Source organism: Cydia pomonella, chromosome 8, assembly GCF_033807575.1.
Source record: "Cydia pomonella isolate Wapato2018A chromosome 8, ilCydPomo1, whole genome shotgun sequence".
NCBI classification, from domain to species: Eukaryota; Metazoa; Arthropoda; class Insecta; order Lepidoptera; family Tortricidae; genus Cydia; species Cydia pomonella.
The window spans coordinates 13,691,990-13,710,479 of NC_084710.1; the positions used below are offsets into that span (position 1 = coordinate 13,691,990).

Consider the following 18,490-nt stretch of genomic DNA (forward strand, 5'->3'; position numbering starts at 1 on the left):
ATGACATTTCTTGACACGCGTGGAAAAGCGTTGAAAAGGTTAAAATACTTTTGTACACGGGACAGCGGCCTTTTACGTTTAAAACTCAAAAGTAGCAGGTGACTTTTATACGTTTATATTTAAATGCCTTTTTACTATTTATTATTTTAGGTTTATATATAAAATGGATAAATAATATAATGCAGGTGAGGAACGCGGTGTTATATGGAGGTTGTTCGTCTTGAATATTTACTAGTCTCTGGTACAGTTCTGTTTATCGTTGCCAAAAAAGCATCAAATGCACGAGGTTTGAGCTGGACTTGTTTGTTTAACTGAAGTCATAATTTTCATCAGAACATTTTTGAACAGTGGGTAATCGACCGAAGCGTTACGGAAGGTCTCCTTTTTGACTCGGGCGTTTTGCTTTCGTGTGTCCGGATGTCCTCCTCTACAGGTCGCATTACAATTCTACAATTCTTAACCGATTCTCGTGAAATCAGTCAGTCAGTCAGATTCTATGATTAAGTAGATTTTTTTTACAGATCCAGTGTTTGGATTATATTCGAAATGTGGAAATTGGAATATAAGATTTAAGCGAAAATAGCGTCTATGGCGCCCATTGTGAATTCACTGAGATAACGAGTCAACGAACTAAGTATTTTTCACTTTTACATTTTCTAAGCTTAACGCGAGGTCTACAGCTCAAATCAGAGCCACTAGTTTTACTTTTTGCTGACAGGCTTACTTTCCCTAATAGAAATAGGTTGTCTGGTAGAAAATGCCTTCTGGCATTAAGTCCGCCTTTTGTACGATAAGTTTTCTTTTGTGCAATAAAGTTAAAATAAATTAAAATCAGCACATTATCTGAAAGAAATTCCGGAGAAACCTTTGCAAGCGTTTTTTTATTTATTACGTATACGTGTTACATTGGTTTTCTTTAAATTTCTTTCATTATCAATTAGACTCATCTTATATCTTATAAGGAAAACGTCGATCTACATCTACAAAATAATTTAAAATGTATATTTTACCCAACTACAGCGTTCTTCGTATAGAACCTCTTTCCTTTTGGTTGTCTATGTTATTTTTATTTATCACAAAATGGAATTACAAATATCGAAGCAAATGTCACAAAATACAACCGCAAATAAACCGCATTGTAGGTATCTTTCAATAACTATAAATTATTTTGATCATATCAACTTTCGCAACAAAACAAACTACACTCGAGAGCAATTTAAACGGGTTATTTTGCTTGGAAAACAACGTGTTCCGTTTCTCTTCAGCGTAGTTAATTTGAAATCGACTAATAAATTTAGGTATTTACGAATTACGATGATACCCAAGATGATTTTGTAACAGCCTTGTTTCTATTGAGGATTAAAACTAGTATCCTCCTAAGGCCCAGACATATAAATCAAAAATCCAAAATGCTAGTGAAATTTGAACCTATAGTATAGAAAACAGAGTTGATTTTGTTTTAAAATTGAACAGTGCAAAACAAATGCTGCTCTGTTTCAATTGAAAACGATTTAAAATTCTTCAAACTTAATAATTACCATCAAGGTATCATCAAATATCGACACGGACGAAGTGCCAAAAATATTTATCTATACACGACCTTACTAACCCATACACGTGTGTACATATTTTTGGAACTTTGATCGTGTCGATATTGAATCCCTTGACTTTACTATAGCTAGGACCGTGAGCGTTAGGAGACTATGATGTACGATGAATTTGACAATAGTACATTGTGGAACGAGGGGGGTGAGTGAAATTCTGGACACGAGGGTGGTAATTCCCGACAGCCGCAGGCTGGAGGGAATTAAAGACCCTAGTTTGCAATATTCTTACCCCCGGAGTAACACACAATGTTTTTCATCACACTTGCAAAGAAAAAACTAAATTTTAAGCGAAATAATTCTTAAATACGGTGACATATCAAACATTCGTCCGCCATTTTGTAATTTCTTAACAGGTTAGGAATCTCCTATAGGCCTATTCGGCATTCAGCCATGATTGAAAATTATGTAAAAATATTTGAAACGGCGGTTAAACTAATCAAATTTAATAATTTAAAAATATTAAATTACAAACGTCAGTATTTTAAAACTCATTTATGCTACTTGGTTTGTATCAATAAGTCGCACAATTAAAAAAAAAAGCTCCAACTCCCTAGGGAGTTGTAGCTTTTTTCACAATCCATAACTCCCGTGGGAACAAAATAGGCCTTTGTCCTTCAGTACACCTGCATGTAATAAGATCTTTTTCGAACAAGTGTGATGAAAAAGAATTTGTTTCACCAGGCACTGGCGAGTCGGGGAAGTCAACATTCATCAAGCAGATGAGAATCATCCACGGCTCCGGCTACAGCGACGATGACAAGCGGGGTTTCATCAAGCTCGTCTACCAGAACATCTTCATGGCGATGCAGAGTATGATCCGGGCCATGGATCTACTCAAAATACAATATGGGGTTCCGTCCAATGTAGTAAGTGATCGTGATTAGATTAGCTTGTAATTTTAGTAGTTTGGTGTTAGAATATTCGCGGTCAACTAATAATAATCTTTATTCTCATTTTGATCCTCGTTAGCAAGCCCACGATAGTCCACGGCTGGACATATGTACACCCTGGGCCAAAAGTATGGAAACAATGTTTTTTACTTTAATTAAATAATCATATATTGCAGAATTAAATTTCCATATTATATTAATAACTTATTAATATACCTACTTAGTAAACCTATGTTAATAAGCATGTTATAATGTACTTATGTTATGTACATTGACTATTATAAGCATGTAGGCTACTCCAGTACTGCCCGAAAGCGCCATCTACCCTGTCCGCGACTGTGGCAAGCAGACCGTTGGCGCTGCCGCGCACGCGCCGCACGAGCGACGCCACCCACTTGCGCATGATGGCGTGCAATTCGTCGTTGCGCGCCTCCGCGAACATACCGCTAGCGGTGCAATAGCGCGGCAGCCCCCACAGCATCATAAAAGCGTTATATAATATCTCAGGTTTCTATTATTATTGTTGGATATTGAAAACCAAAAATTTAGATTAAGCAACGCAATCCCAAATGACTAAAAATATACACGATGTATTAAAACATCCTAATATTGTATATATATTAACACGATGTATTGTAAAATAATATCAATAATTGAAATTTAGCTAAAGTTACATAACACTCTTAATATTAATTGCATTTTTACAAAATGTTGAACTGTCAATTATCGTAACCCGAATTTGAGTTAATTACTTTTAAAATGCTCTATCATTTTTACTATTTTGTGTTCTAATTGTTAATGATCAGTACAAATATCCGTCGCATGAAAATTGCAGTTTGTTATTGTACTATTATAACCTTGTTTCCATACTTTTGGCCCGGGGTGTAGACACCTCCCTTTGCGCGCAATAACATTTTATGCTTCGCATCCAGTCCCCATTGCCAGTGGTTTTAAACCTAATTAGCCAATGTTTGCCTACGGGTATTTTTATATGACAGTATCCGCGCCTTGCATCTACTCAAAATACAATGCAGTAGGTGCTTGTGTTCAGATCATGTCGCAGATAAGAAGATAAGACTAGGTGGATATTTTGGCAGTCTGCTCGCTCGAATATTAGCGATTATATTAAAACACAACATAAATAAATAATGCTCCAGAGCGGTGGTAGCCAAACAGTAAGAGAGTGTTACTTTAAATCCGGAGGTTGTGGGCTAAAAACCCGGCTCGCACCATGAGTTTTTCGAAACTTATGTACGATATATCCTGTGATATTTACCATTTCCATTTCCATCGAAACAACAGAAGACATCATGAGAAAACCGGAGTAATCCTAACAAGGCCTAGTTTCCCCTCTGGCTTTCGAAGGTCAGATGGCAATCGCTTTCGTTAAAACGAATGTCTACGCCAATTCTTGGGATTAGTTGCCAAGCGGCCCCCAGGCTCCCATGAGCCGTGGCAAAAAGCCGGGACAACTCGAGGAAGATGAGAAATAATGCTTTGAATTTGCTTTATTTTTTTCCTGTGGTAGCAGGCGCGTCAAGAATGAACCTACGTAAATTAATTGTAGTGCAGGGAAAATTCATATTCTTTTCATGTAATTACTATTACTCAGGACGGTGGCAGATTGAATTACAAATCTGATTTCCTATACATTATTTACTAGAAGTAGATATAGACCTCTTTTATGTTAGATTTCTCGAGAAGAGAAGGGCAAGTAAATAATAATTTAGGAAACTCCAAAATGAAACACGAAGCATAGGGAAAAGTTCGATTTAGAATTTCATTTCCGCAATGTCTCACATTCCACGCATACATATAGCATGTAAATATAGCTATATAAATAAGTGTTAGAGAATAATTTTAAATAAATAGTAATACAGTATAAATATAGGTATTTTAAGCGGTGATGGAGCTCGTTACTAGCCTGAACGTTTTCCTTCGCGTGTAGGTATATAATCCGTTAAGTGTAGGTATTTTCCAACCTACAAACAATAAAAAACTTTGCGTATCATAGGATTTACACAAATACAAGTTCTTACGTAATAAAGGATTTATGCAGGAAATGCTTAAAAAATCCTTATGCTTAAAAATGCTTAAAAAAATTATTCATGGCGTTTACGTAAAAAAATGGTGTTCAAACTACCGATTATAAAAACTAGAAGGGTTTTATTAGGGATATAAAGGGATTATAAAAACTAAAAGATGTTATTTTGTATTACTCCTAGATAGTTTTGACAAAATAACATTTTGAAATAGTAACCTTTGTATCCATTAGGTAGCGCGTTAATGAGCCTCTAATTGTTGACCTAAATTCGGTATTCGTCAGGAGAGAGATAAAACTGCCAACCGTTTCTGGAACTAATAACTCACTTGTAAGAGATCGATCGTATGACGAATGCCTATATTTAACGCATTACAAATTATTTTCAGGAAAAGGCGGATTTGATATCATCAATCGACTTTGAGAGCGTGACCACGTTCGAGAGTCCGTACGTGGAGGCGATCAAAGGTCTGTGGGCCGACAACGGGATTCAGGAGTGCTATGACCGCAGGCGGGAGTACCAGCTCACTGACTCTGCCAAATAGTAAGTTCATAATATTGTCTACGAGTCCGGAAATCAGCGAAGATTGGTGTTGGTGTCTCATTTTTTGTCTCCGAGGACGAAAGATACCGTGACACTAATATTCGCTGAATACAATAGTCATCATCAAATATTTGGACCGACCCTCGGGAAAAAAGTGCCATAGCAGCAGCCATTTGGTTAAATTAGCCAGCTATTGGATGCCTAGGCCGTATTGAAAGTCAGCCTTTTGAAAATGAGTGATTCACTCAGCCATTAACTTAAAAATACCAAAAAAAAACCTATGAAATAAAATAAGTAAATAAATAAATTTAACAAAAAAAAAAAAAACCTAAAACAACCAAACCAGCCCATCATAAATGCACTAATGCCCAATTTACAAAATGATTACACGAAATTAAGCCATCTGGTCAAACATTGTGATTAATAACTTGGCTGGTTGTTCTTCAGCTATTTCATTAGATGCCGGTGTTTAAGGGTCGGCCTAGGCGTCTCATTAGCTGGCTAATTTAACAAATTAGCTGCGACATATACAACAAAATGTAACGTAAACGCAACGCGTAAAACACGTTACTATTGCGCGCTGCGTCAAATTGGATGATCGGTCCTTGAAGTTTGACATATTTTTTTATATATATTGACAAGGTGCTCTGATATTTCGATTTGTGAGCATCATGTCAAATGTATTTGATGCCGATTGGTCCCCTAGTTTAATGTCATACTCTAACTCAACATCTGCAGTTCTACAGCAAGCGCAATGGCCATAAAATAAGTATAATTCTCTTTTCCAAGAAATCTGTGTTGACTGAGTGGAATGTCGACTATAATATTTATGATATGCGTTTGATCGTCTAGTAATATCGATAGTTAAAGGTAATACCAGACGTAACTATCAAAACATTACATCATCCAGATTGTATGACTGTAGATACTATTACTTCACTATTAGTAATCATCTATAAATGATTCGATTATCCTATAAAATTTATCTATTGTCATAAAGTAATATTATTAAAATTAATAAGGTGAGTGGATGGCAGCCATTTACTTAACCATTTGTTCCTCTGGGGACATAAAGCATAATAGGACGTTGCCATATAAGCAAATCAATAATGCTACGCCTTTATTGGCAAACATTCGATACAATCTCTTAAATTAAATCCTTCAGTAGATTGAGCGCGTTACAGTTGATCGTTACTGCTGAAATAAAACAGTTTACAGTTTAGTTTACACACCAATCAACACTCGATTCAGACACTTGTCTTTATGGTCCAACCATCGGCATAAGATTAGTCAAGACTGGTCATGCCAAGCAACTTTGACGTTTAAATACGAATCGCGAACACTTTTGCAACTAAAATGCCATATGTTTCCCAAATAGCTGTTTTAAAATCCATTTAGATGCTTGGCACTAAAGATTCCATATTTGTTATTTCGAAACAAGAGATTGAGGGATTTTTTTTCTATAGCTACTTGCAGGAGATAGACCGCGTGGCGGCCCCCAATTACTTACCAACCGAACAAGACATCCTTCGCGTGAGAGTCCCCACGACGGGCATTATAGAATACCCCTTTGACTTGGAGGAGATACGATTTAGGTAACATTTGTACTTGCGGGGCATGCGTCGCTTTATGTCTGCGAACTCTTCAGTCTTGCTTCTGTTTCGGTGTTTAGTTTAAGAATCGGTGGATGTCTGCAACTCTGCATGAGTATTATAGGTGCTTTGTTTAGTTGTGCATGATGTATTTCAGTTATTTAAGCGATCTGGCCAGAATTGAAGCTGCGGACTATCTGCCGACGGAGCAGGACATCCTTCGCGCGCGGCAGCCCACCACCGGTATCCTTGAGTATCCGTTTGATCTTGATGGCATCATATTTAGGTATGTCTCAACGCGTGGAGTTGGAGTGACCCTGCAGAAAGCTAGTCCAGCCCCTGCGACACTAATCGCTAAGCTATTTGTTCCTGAAATCCTTAAGATGTTTAATATTCCGTGGTATAATATGCTACGAAATCCAATCATTCCTGTAAGTAGTAGTTGTATGCCTTACTGCCGCCGATGTCGAGGTGAGGATGGTTTGATGATATCGCCCTATTGTGTTTGCGCATGATCTTTTATCCTTTTATTGTGACTAATTTTTCAACTACTAATATTTAACAATTCGCAATATTTCACAAGCAAATATTTCTAGATTTTTTTTTTGTCGTAACGAATATTTACGTTACGATATTTTCACTATTTTTATGTAAATCAGTACATATGGTCTTGTTATATGTAAATTAATAGTTTGAAAAATTGCGAGTTTGTTCAAATATCTATTTTTAACATAATCTGGTTTTGTGCTTACTTCCTGTTTTAACAGCTTGGTCTATGGTGCATGTGTGGGTGATGTATAGTACAGTAGATACACTTAACATTGTTGTTCTTTATATGTTTTTTGTGTATCACTTTAGTGCTACCTAGACTGCTCAAAGACTCGAAAATTGTAGAAACTTAATAGTACATTGTGCAACGAGGGGGGTAAGTGAAAATTTGGATAGGAGGGTGGTTAAATGTATGATTAAAGACCCGAGTTTGCAATATTCTTAACCCCGGAGTTACACACAATGTTTTTCATCACACTTGCGAAGAAGAAACTAAATTTTAAGCAAAATAATTCTTAAATACGGTGACATATCAAACATTCGTCCGCCATTTTGTAATTTCTTGGCAGGTGAGGCATCGAAGGCACAGACCCATTCGGCATTCAGCCACGATTGAAAATTATGTAAAAATATTTTAAACGGCTGTTAAATTAAACAAATTAAATAATTTTAAACATAAACAAAAATACTAAATTACAAACGTCAGTTTTTAAGAGTAAAACTCATTTATGCTACTTGGTTTGTATGAATAAGTGACATAAATAAAGATAAAAGCTATAACTCCCTAGGGAGTTATAGCCTCTTTTTTTTCACAATCCATAACTCCCACGGGAACAAAATAGGCCTTTGACCTTCAGCTCACCTGCATGAAATAAGATCTTTTTCGAGCAAGTGTAATGAAAAGTATTTTACGTGGATATCAATCTGTATATCGCATTCTGCGGCAGAAGTTACAGAAGAATCTACACGTAAACAAGAACCCGCTTCCCAAAAGTCTTAACATGTTATCATATGCTTTTTATCTATTGATCTGTTCTACTTCGCCAAATGTTGCTATCCGATAATATATGCAAAGTTCTCTATTTCTACTTGTTCCCATCGTCAAAACCTGACGCGATGACAAAGTGACTAATTTTAAAGTTATACCTGTTGATACGTCAAAAACTCCGGAAACCGTGTTGGGTATAACTCCAGCCACGCTTACCTCGCAGTCAAACTTATCCGTATTGAGCTAAATAAGGACTTAGCTTTGGTATTTTAATTAGCCGGTAGCGCAACCCAAACGAGGGTAATGTGTTTAACATTATGTGTCGCCTTTAAGCGATTCCGCGTCGATAACTGGACGTATTCATCCTCAAAAATTAATTATGTAAAAGAAAGACTTTAATTTTTTTCGGCTTGGATCCTTTTCCCTAAATTACGTCAAAGTGAACCACCAGAGAAAGTCCTATATTATTGAATTATAATATATGTATATTTTTTTCCAACAGAATGGTAGACGTCGGGGGCCAAAGATCCGAGAGAAGGAAGTGGATTCACTGTTTTGAAAATGTCACCTCCATCATATTCTTAGTAGCTCTTAGTGAATATGATCAAATTTTATTCGAATCTGAAAATGAGGTAAGTTAAATAATATATTTATTGTTATTACCCTTATATTAATCCATCTGCATCAATAGAAGTAGAACTGTATACATACATACATACAACATAACTTATTCAGAAATGTACTGGACATGGGTATGTCCTTAAACTACGTCCAAAAGAGGTATGGGCACTGTGAATGTCATCTCGCTTTGTGTGGTAGGGCACAGCACAGCGGATGTCATTTCAGATCTAAAGCAGAGCCCAAATGTGCTACTAAATAATACTAGATCCTACTCATAGTGTTGTGTTCCTGCCGGTGAGTAAGGTTGCCAGAGCTCAACGAGGGTGCGGAGTGTTAGGGTCGGCAACGCGTATGTGTCCTCTGGCATTGCAGGCGTACATAGGCTACGGAGACCATCAGGCGGGCCGTATGCTTGTTTGCTACCGACGTAGTATTAAAAAAATGTATGTTAATACATTTAGTAAATTTGGAAATGTATACTACTTTGATACTTATTGCGCTAACCATTATAATGGTTGTGTTATCCTGACAGCAAGATAGCTCATAATTAACCCTTTATCAGGCTGACAGTTCAAAAATGAAAATCGAATGTCAGTCTTACTCATCGAAAATAGAACACAAGCTTGAAGAGCCGTATGTGATATATCTCCCTTAGCCTGGTAAAGGGTTAAGCTGTTGTTTGGAACCCAGATTCCACTTTAATATTTAATCCTGAAACTGTACAGACGCTAGTATCTGCAAAATTGACTGACTTTCGACCTTCTAACCCTGAGCGGAGAATATAACTTACACTATAATAATAATAAAAGAATACTTAGAAGTACCCAAATCGTACCATGGTTGTCCTCGTTAACAACATGGCTGAATGGTTTAAATGTACGCCCATGTTTCGCCACTGGACCTCGGTTACTCAAAATATTCTTTACAAACGGGATCATGAAAATTTGGTCAAAAACAATATTCAAATGACGTTACTCTGAATCTCCATCACCTTAACTAATATACACATTTCCCTGTTTCCAGAACCGAATGGAAGAGTCAAAGGCTTTGTTTAAGACCATCATCACGTACCCCTGGTTCCAACATTCTTCCGTCATCCTCTTCCTCAACAAGAAGGACTTGCTCGAGGAGAAAATCATGTATTCGCATCTTGTCGACTACTTCCCTGAATACGACGGTATGTACACAATCTTGCATCATGGTACTGAAATATAAGGAATATCAAAGGTTTTCCGATCAGGGATCGGATACCGGTATTTTCTCCATACACAAATACGATGTTATTACATTCTTTTTCTACTCGTCGACTATAATGGTTGAATTAAGATTTCGTATACCAAACTATAATTGCGTACCTTTCATGTATAGGCTCCCACTCAACTATATGATTCATTTCGGTACGCTGTAGTCAACTGAAAAAAAACTGACCAATCACGTGTCACCGCGCTCCCATAGAAAAGACTAAACCGGCGCGGGGCGGCTGTCGCTTGTCGTATGTTATTTGTACTACATTTTGTCTACTGAGATACTTACCAATTTTCATTAAATATTTAGGTTTTATAGTAAAAAAAATATTACTTTAGATAACTCGTAGAAAAAGTATTGTATACAGTAGTGATATATATCTCGTACCTTATTTAAACACGGTACTCGACTGAAAAGCTCTCTATTATATCACGATTGTATAAAATACTATTTTGGTTTATTATTTCATTAGGACTATCTAATGATACAAAGTTGTTGCCTAAATACATGGTTTAGTCCTGCGTAAAGACGCTATTGCGGGTTTTTTAATAATACCGGTTCCGAGCTCTTGTTTTCGAGCATATCCTATGAAAAATGTCCTATGATCTTGCTCAGGAGTCACACTGAAAAATGTCCTATGTTCTTGCTCAGGACTCACACTAAAAAATGTCCTATGTTCTTGCTCAGGACTCGCACTGAAAAATGTCCTATGTTCTTGCTCAGGACTCGCACTGAAAAATGTCCTATGTTCTTGCTCAGGACTCGCACTGAAAATTTTTCTATGTTCTTGCTCAGGACTCGCACTGAAAAATGTCCTATGTTCTTGCTCAGGACCCGCATTGAAAAATGTCCTATGTTCTTGCTCAGGACCCGCATTGAAAAATGTCCTATGTTCTTGCTCAGGACTCACACTACCTTCTTACCAATTTTCAACTAAATCGATTGAGTGGTTTAATTACACACAGTGAGAGTGAGAAGTTAATGAATCAACCTTAATTTTGATTTTTGCCCAATTTATGTTCGATTGAAATATATTTTCGCTTCACAATCGTGGTAATAAGGTGTGAACTAATAATACATACCTACAAATACTTAGGTCTAAAGCGAGAACAGCCAACACGTCTAGACTTCATACTATAAGACAGGTTGACAATCACGATATTTTTGCTAGGCTGATAATATCGAAATATAATAAGCATGGGTTAGTAACACTTGAACTTTGAGAAATAAAAATCTGACAATTTTTTTTACATTTGCAAATTAGCAACACAAATGCTGTTATTTGCAATAATGTTTTATAATTTATATTTCGTTACTACTCTTTGCTATATTTCGATGGCTGTAAAGTTAAATTACACATGATTTTTGTGCACTATGCTAGATTATTAACCTTATGATTATGAACGCCAAGGACACCTAAAGTTGTCGTCATTGGTCGTCAACTATAGGTGTTATGGCGGACGCGAATAAAGTAACCTTCACAATTTCAAGTAAAGTTTACATTAGCTTGCTTGCGCCCGGAACCAATGTCAGTAACGTTTTTGTTGGACGTAAAGCATTCAAAAGGTTAATTTATTATATATAGACACTAGTATCGTGTGTTAAGCTAATTTGTCTTAAAATTAAGGTAAATTTTAGCACGAATGATAGCTTCCCTTGTTGAAGTAAGCTAAAACACGATTATATTCCCATCCAGTTGAAAATACTGCGATTAACATCTGAGGGCCTATCGCCAACATTAAAAAATCGTTGTCTGTCTCTCTATACTCGAATATGCAAAAGTGATAGAGGCAGATTTTTAATTAAGCGGTAATTTCATATGTAGGCGGTAAGCCCTTTGATTTGAAGCTATCTTTAGTTCCGCTCGTGGTGTGTTTTAAACGTCGCTGTCAGGAGTTTTCTGGTAACGTCGCTATGTACTGTTATACGTTAGGATTGGAGCCCGTTGACTGCAATCCTTACTTTGCGGGTCCAGGTTTACCTAAGGGTCCTCAGCAAGCTCGATTCTCCATACATAGTTACGCTCTCATTTTAACCTTTTGACCGCCAAAGACGTCATATGACGCGCACGGATACAGCCCAATATCAACCTTCATGCGTACCAACAAGGTTCACGATTACGCGCCGCGTACGATAGGCGTGGCGTTCAAAAGGTTAAAACGACTAGCTAGATGGCTCTGAAACTTTGTAATTCGGTACAAGAGGATATGGTATATCTGTAATTAGTTCATGTATCCTCAGATAACATAGTTAAAAAAACAGCGATTTTTTTTAAATTTTCACACAACTCTTGTTTTTTTTTCTATTTCGTTTGTTTGGAGCAATATAAAATAATTTTAGCCCTAGATATACTTCAAGTCATTGTATGTGCAAAGTTTCATTACAATCCAACACGTAGTTTTAAAATGAGAACGATACTCCGTTTGTATGGGAAGGTGAAATTCGGTCGAGCTTGCCGGGGACTATTCAATTTATGTGAAGATATATTGATTGTAACAGAGAGGTAAATAATAAACTGTGCCCACTAGTGCGACAGTCGAACCAGTAGACGCTGTCATGCGCCATACTTTTTATGGTCACTGAATTGTCAAATGTCACCTTTTGATTACTTGAGTTATATAATAACTATGGAAGGTAGAGGCAAGGAACAGAATCTCCTTAGGCAGAACTGTTGCAAAAGTGTCAAGCTGTCAGCTATAAATAATAGTTTCAAATCTCTCCAGAGTAGCACTAGAGTAGCTAAGAACCTAGGCGTTATTGACGGAGTGAAGTGCGCTGTATATGATTATTGATTAGATTTTTTTCTTTAGTATTCTGGGTATTGCCTCTATCTTCCATAATAATAACCATACAGTGCCTCAGTGGAAAGGCAGCCTTAAACTTTCCACATCTAAGGATTCCACCTGTCCAATTTCTTGGTCCAATGTGTTTTTGCTTAATGAGAGAGTGAGACGCAATTCACATTAGACAAGGAAATTGGACAGGTGGAATACCATGCCTTCATAATCAATGGATCTTTTATTTCGAGTGAACCATAATCTCTAGTATTAGTAGTTATAGATCTACCATTTATCTCAGTCGGTCGGACAAGAATTTGCGCGATGGATTTCTAGTAGGGGGTCGCTGAGTTTTGGGATGAAATTATATTGCTACTTAACAATATAAGCTGATTTGTTTTATGTTAATGTATCAATACGTTTTTAAAAGGCGCTAGCGGTAAGAACGTGCGACATTCAATCCGGAGGACTCTGGTTCAAACCTCGGCTCGTACCAATGAGTTTTTAGCAACTTATGTACGAAATATCATTCGATATTTATCAATCGCTTTTCGGTGAAGGAAAACATCGCGAGGAAACCGGATTAATCCCAATAAGGCCTAGTTTACCTTCTGGGTCGGAAGGTCAGTTGGCAGTCGCTTTCGTAAAAACTAGTGTCTACGTCAATTCCAATTGCCAAGCGGACCCCAGGCTCCCATGAGCCGTGGCAAGAATGCCGGGACAACGCGAGGAAGATGATATCAATACGTTTTTAAGAAACATATCTTTCGTCTGCGGCGGCTAATGCTAATATAAGACAAATCAGCTTCATGCAGCCAAGTCGTCTAACCAATCTGTAGCTAACTATTAATAAATGAAACCAACCGTCTCATTGGAATGGTAGATCTATCTATGATGTTGTGCGTGTGTACGTACTCTGTACGTGTGTGTGGTGCGCAGGCCCGCAGCGCGACGCCATCACGGCGCGCGAGTTCATCCTGCGGATGTTCGTGGACCTCAACCCGGATGCGGAGAAAATCATCTATTCACATTTTACTTGTGCGACGGGTGAGACTACTTGTTTAATTTGTACTTTTATTTTAGGAGGTTTAACAGCCAACATTTGACACTTGCCTGTTCGTCAACATTTTGTACTGATTAAGCTGGGACATATCGATTGCCAAATCTAGCGATTATGAATGACATGTTGATTGATTATATTGTATTGATTTTCCTAAGGCGCCATTCGTTTATTACGTAAGACGACTTTTGCCAGTTTTTGATCCCCTCCCTCCCTTATGTAAAAAAGTAAGAATAGGCCGATTTTTTTTAATCGGCCTATTCTTACTTTTTTTACAATATCCCTAATAGTATTTGTCTTTTTTTATTTATTAATTTCATTTACATTTACCTTATATGAGTGGTTTGTTGTGTCAAATGTTGTCAATTAAAACAATATAAGAGAACTGATAAAATGGAACGTGAAACGGTCCCAAAATGGCCGATAAACTTCTTTTTATTATGCCCGGAATGGCCTGCGGTGGCAGCATGGTTGCATTTTTATTGCCTGTCACTATGCCTGTCACTTTCGCACATACATACTTGTTAGAACGTGACAGGCGATAAAAAATGCCACCCTGCTACCGCCGCTGAACAATGTAGATATGGCGATAAACGTCTGTCAAACACAAGCCGCCGATTATTCGTTTATCCCTGTCGATTATTTTGGCATTTGTGTTTGCATTTGCAGAGAAAGAGCCAAAAGGCAGAGATTTGCTAAGTTTTTTTAAATTAAGAGCGATAGTGTTTTAAAGCCTGACCAGTAATATATGATCACGCGCCACATTGCGGAATTTCATTGGAACTAATTTTTTCATACTAAACTGAACTGTCACCCCATACATGAGAATAACAGCGCCCTCTTGACAATGATCATATATTTCTGGTCGGGCTTATGAAATCATCTTAAAGTTAAATATGGCTTACTTGACTAGAGCCAGTCGCTAATTTTAGTCCGTTTTAAAGAAGGTAAGCAATCTTGACGTGTCTTTTTTATAAAAAAAAATACTTTTGAAAAATAAGTCACAGCAAATATGTAACAATTATAAATCATATACGATTATTTACATTCTTATGCTTTGTAAGTAATATAAACTATTTTTTAAAAAGCGTTTTTCAATATTTTAAATAAAAAAACGCCAAGATTGTATACCTTTTTTCTAATGCTAAAAAAACGAACTATAGTTAGTTTAATCAAGCGCTGGTGGCCTAGCAGTAAGAGCGTGCGACTTGCAATCCGGAGGTCGCGGGTTCAAACCCCGGCTCGTACCAATGAGTTTTTCGGAACTTATGTACGAAATATCATTTGATATTAAATATCAAATGATATTTTACCAGTCGCTTTTCGGTGAAGGAAAACATCGTGAGGAAACCGGACTAATCCCAACAAGGCCTAGTTTACCCTCTGGGTCAGATGGCAGTCGCTTTCGTAAAAACTAGTGCCAACGCCAAATCTTGGGATTAGTTGTCAAGCGGACCCCAGGCTCCCATGAGCCGTGGCAAAATGCCGGGACAACGCGAGGAAGAAGAAGAGTTAGTTTAATCAAACTCAACCCTTGAGAAACAGGATTTTCACATCATCAAACTACCTACAAACAGCAACTGTCTTAAGTGTCCATCAGTGGACCTTATGCCTTATATAATAAGGTCCACCGATGGACAGTCAACAGTGTGGGCGATGGTACAACACGAGCCTTACTGTGCTTAATGTGGAACTAGATCAATGTGTACTTTTGGATTTTCTGGCCTTTTCCTCAAATGGGCAACCATTGTGCCTATTTTGCGTAAAATTATCCTATCATAATATTTACTTACTTGTCCACGAATTCTCAAAAGATAATATAAATGGTTTTGGTTTTGTGTTGGAACGTGTCCCTTGTGTTCCAGACACCGAGAACATCCGGTTCGTGTTCGCCGCGGTGAAGGACACCATCCTACAGTCCAACCTGAAGGAGTACAACCTCGTGTAAGCCTCGTGCTCCGACACAAATCTGTGATTGTGTATAACACGTAACTTAAACATCATCAATTCACACGGCAGAATGTGTACATTCACGAACTGAGATCGGATGGACGAACTTATTCATCTTAAAATGTTTAATGAGAAAGTAAGGATAGATTTAAGTCATTTAACCTTGGAGTCATTTTACCGGCGGAGATCGGACCGCGCGAGACGCGTCAGGTTTTTTGACATGATTTTTTATGATGAAGTTATTCACAATTTATGTATGTGTCTGTATCGGTGAATATTAAATTGTGCATTTTAAAAGTTATGGCGAGTCTTGGGCTAACCATGAGCTGCTTTTAGTCATTGTTTTAGGATTTTTGTAAAGTTTGTTGCCATAATATCTTTCTACATTAGAATACATTTATTATGTCCAGACGGATGGATTTGAACAAACTAGTCCAATGAACTTACGCGTGTTTTATATCATCCTCACGGGTCGGGCTCGACACAGGACTTCCTATTAATGTATCGATCGGGTCGCTTCCGTGTTACTATTACGTATTTATTTTAGTTACGAAATGTCTCGTAGAGTTACTGTCGCTCCGGAGCTTGCAGGAGTTCGAGATGCGGAGGGAGGCGCCGAGAGATTTCCTCATCCTACCTCCTCAAAGGACAGACGTATTTTTCAAGCGTGCATTCACGTAAACCTTGATATCTGCGATTGCTGCATTTGTTAAATTCCTCAACAGGAGATTATACATTTCAGTAATTATAAACGGCTCACGGTGAGCGTGGAAAGGCACGTGTCAAATATATCTGCATAAACGAGGTCTAAGGCCAGACTTTATTCATAGGATTCTCAATTTACATAGCACAAATATGTCTATGGCCCGAGGAGGATGTGCGCAATCAGGTACAGTCCAGCGCGCCCGATAACGGAGAGGGTGGCCGCGTGGACTGCTCGGCCTCTCCCCGCACCGACCGACTCCACTGGTCCAATTCAGTTTACACATAATAATTATAACATTACCGTTTGTTCCGTTAGCTTGAAAGGTTTATAAATTTATTGTATTTAAAGAAATATTACGTTACTTTTGTACATTTGAATTTTGTTACTTGAATATATGTTATTATTTAAGCTGTTTATATTTAAATATGGTGTTTTCTACACGAATTGACGCAAGTTGTCTTACGTTAACTGTAGGCTTTTTTGTGTACGCAGTGGTCTGGTGTATTTGGTTTCTTCCTAATATCCGTGTACGAGAATTCCAATCAGCTAGCCGTATGTCGAACATAGGGAGATAACTACGTTAGGTGTTTAAGGACATTTTTGATGCATTTGATATAAACTTTTTTTACTAGAAACCCAAGGGATTTCAATAAAGCGAAAATGTGACTTGTAAAAACCGATACCAATGTTTTTTGCACGAACGCTTTTACCACATGGATGTAATATATTGTACATTTGGGTCTAAATGTGCTGAGTGAATTGAGCTGACAGTTCCGTGCCAGGTTTTGCTATTGGCATATTGTGAAGCACAAACATAGGTACCTACTTGTACACGTTTAAACTTGTTTACCATGTTCAGAGATTTATGTTATCGATTTAGTGTGTTGCTTCGTGTTTATTTAGTGACTTACTTGTTTATAGTAAGAAACATAGTTTCTATTATGGAGATATATGATTTTATTGTATTAACTTATTTGTTGTTACGTCTTTATTTCTATCGCGCCGTTAGAGGTCGGTTTCATCGAACGCACACGACATCAGACTTTGTCAATAGCAAAGCTTTAATTGAGATACAGCTGTCTGATATGCTCAAAGATTATGTGAAATTGAAACTTAGCGCACAATATTGGAAACTTTCTTATCGATGTTAACCACTGATGTGCAATCTCTGTGTATGCCCTGTACATAGACACGTTTCGGTTTGTGCTTTGTACCAGCCGGGTGCGGCCCGGCGTGCAGCGCGGCCGCGGGTTCACTATAGACTGATGTTTTATATAATGGACGTCCACTCGGCGCCCGACGGCACTTCGTAATGTCTTCAATTACAGTGTAGCGTTTAAAAGGAAACAAAGCACAATGAAACTTATTGTATTGGTGATTAGTTATATTTTCAGAGGCCCCGCGTGCCGCGCCGCGCGTGTCCCGCGAATGGACCAGAGCCATACGGACGGACCGGTACGAATGGACCGGAGCCGTACGGACGGACCGGTACGAATGGACCGGAGCCGTACGGACGGACCGGTACGAATGGACCGGAGCCGTACGGACGGGCCGGTACAAATGGACCGGAGCCGTATGGACGGACCGGTACGAATGGACCGGAGCCGTACGGACGGACCGGTACGGTTCTTACCTATTTGATTTTACGGTTGGGCGATGACTACACAAATATTGCTAAAACTATATTATAGTCTAACGTTGCTTTACCTTTTGCGTGAGATTGTGAGAGTTTTAGCTTAAGTTTACGACTGAAGACGGATGCCTGTATGAAATATTGTAAATTATAATTTCTCATAAAATATAATTTTTTTCAGCTAGCAAGTTGTTTGAATTTTCCTAATTCGATGTTTTAGATAATTTAAGTAAATTAAAAATAAGAAACTCATGCAATCAATTATATTTATCCTTATGGATTGCTTT

The 18,490-nt window shown here is 37.8% G+C and overlaps 1 protein-coding gene across 4 annotated transcripts in view; it reads left to right on the forward strand.

Moving 5' to 3' along the window:
- LOC133520628 (guanine nucleotide-binding protein G(q) subunit alpha) overlaps positions 1 to 18,387 on the forward strand; it is a 35,963-nt gene extending 17,576 nt beyond the window's left edge. For 3 of the 4 annotated variants that reach the window (XM_061855159.1, XM_061855157.1, XM_061855158.1), the window contains exons 3-9: positions 2,289 to 2,473; positions 4,928 to 5,082; positions 6,549 to 6,677; positions 8,714 to 8,843; positions 9,856 to 10,009; positions 13,794 to 13,901; positions 15,780 to 18,387. In XM_061855159.1, the coding sequence (XP_061711143.1) occupies positions 2,289 to 2,473; positions 4,928 to 5,082; positions 6,549 to 6,677; positions 8,714 to 8,843; positions 9,856 to 10,009; positions 13,794 to 13,901; positions 15,780 to 15,862 (944 nt within the window). In that variant the 3' untranslated portion in view covers positions 15,863 to 18,387. Of the gene's footprint in view, positions 1 to 2,288; positions 2,474 to 4,927; positions 5,083 to 6,548; positions 6,678 to 6,831; positions 6,961 to 8,713; positions 8,844 to 9,855; positions 10,010 to 13,793; positions 13,902 to 15,779 lie in introns of all 4 variants that reach the window. The other variant, XM_061855160.1, reaches the window with a different exon arrangement.
- The last annotated feature ends 103 nt before the right edge of the window (positions 18,388 to 18,490 follow it).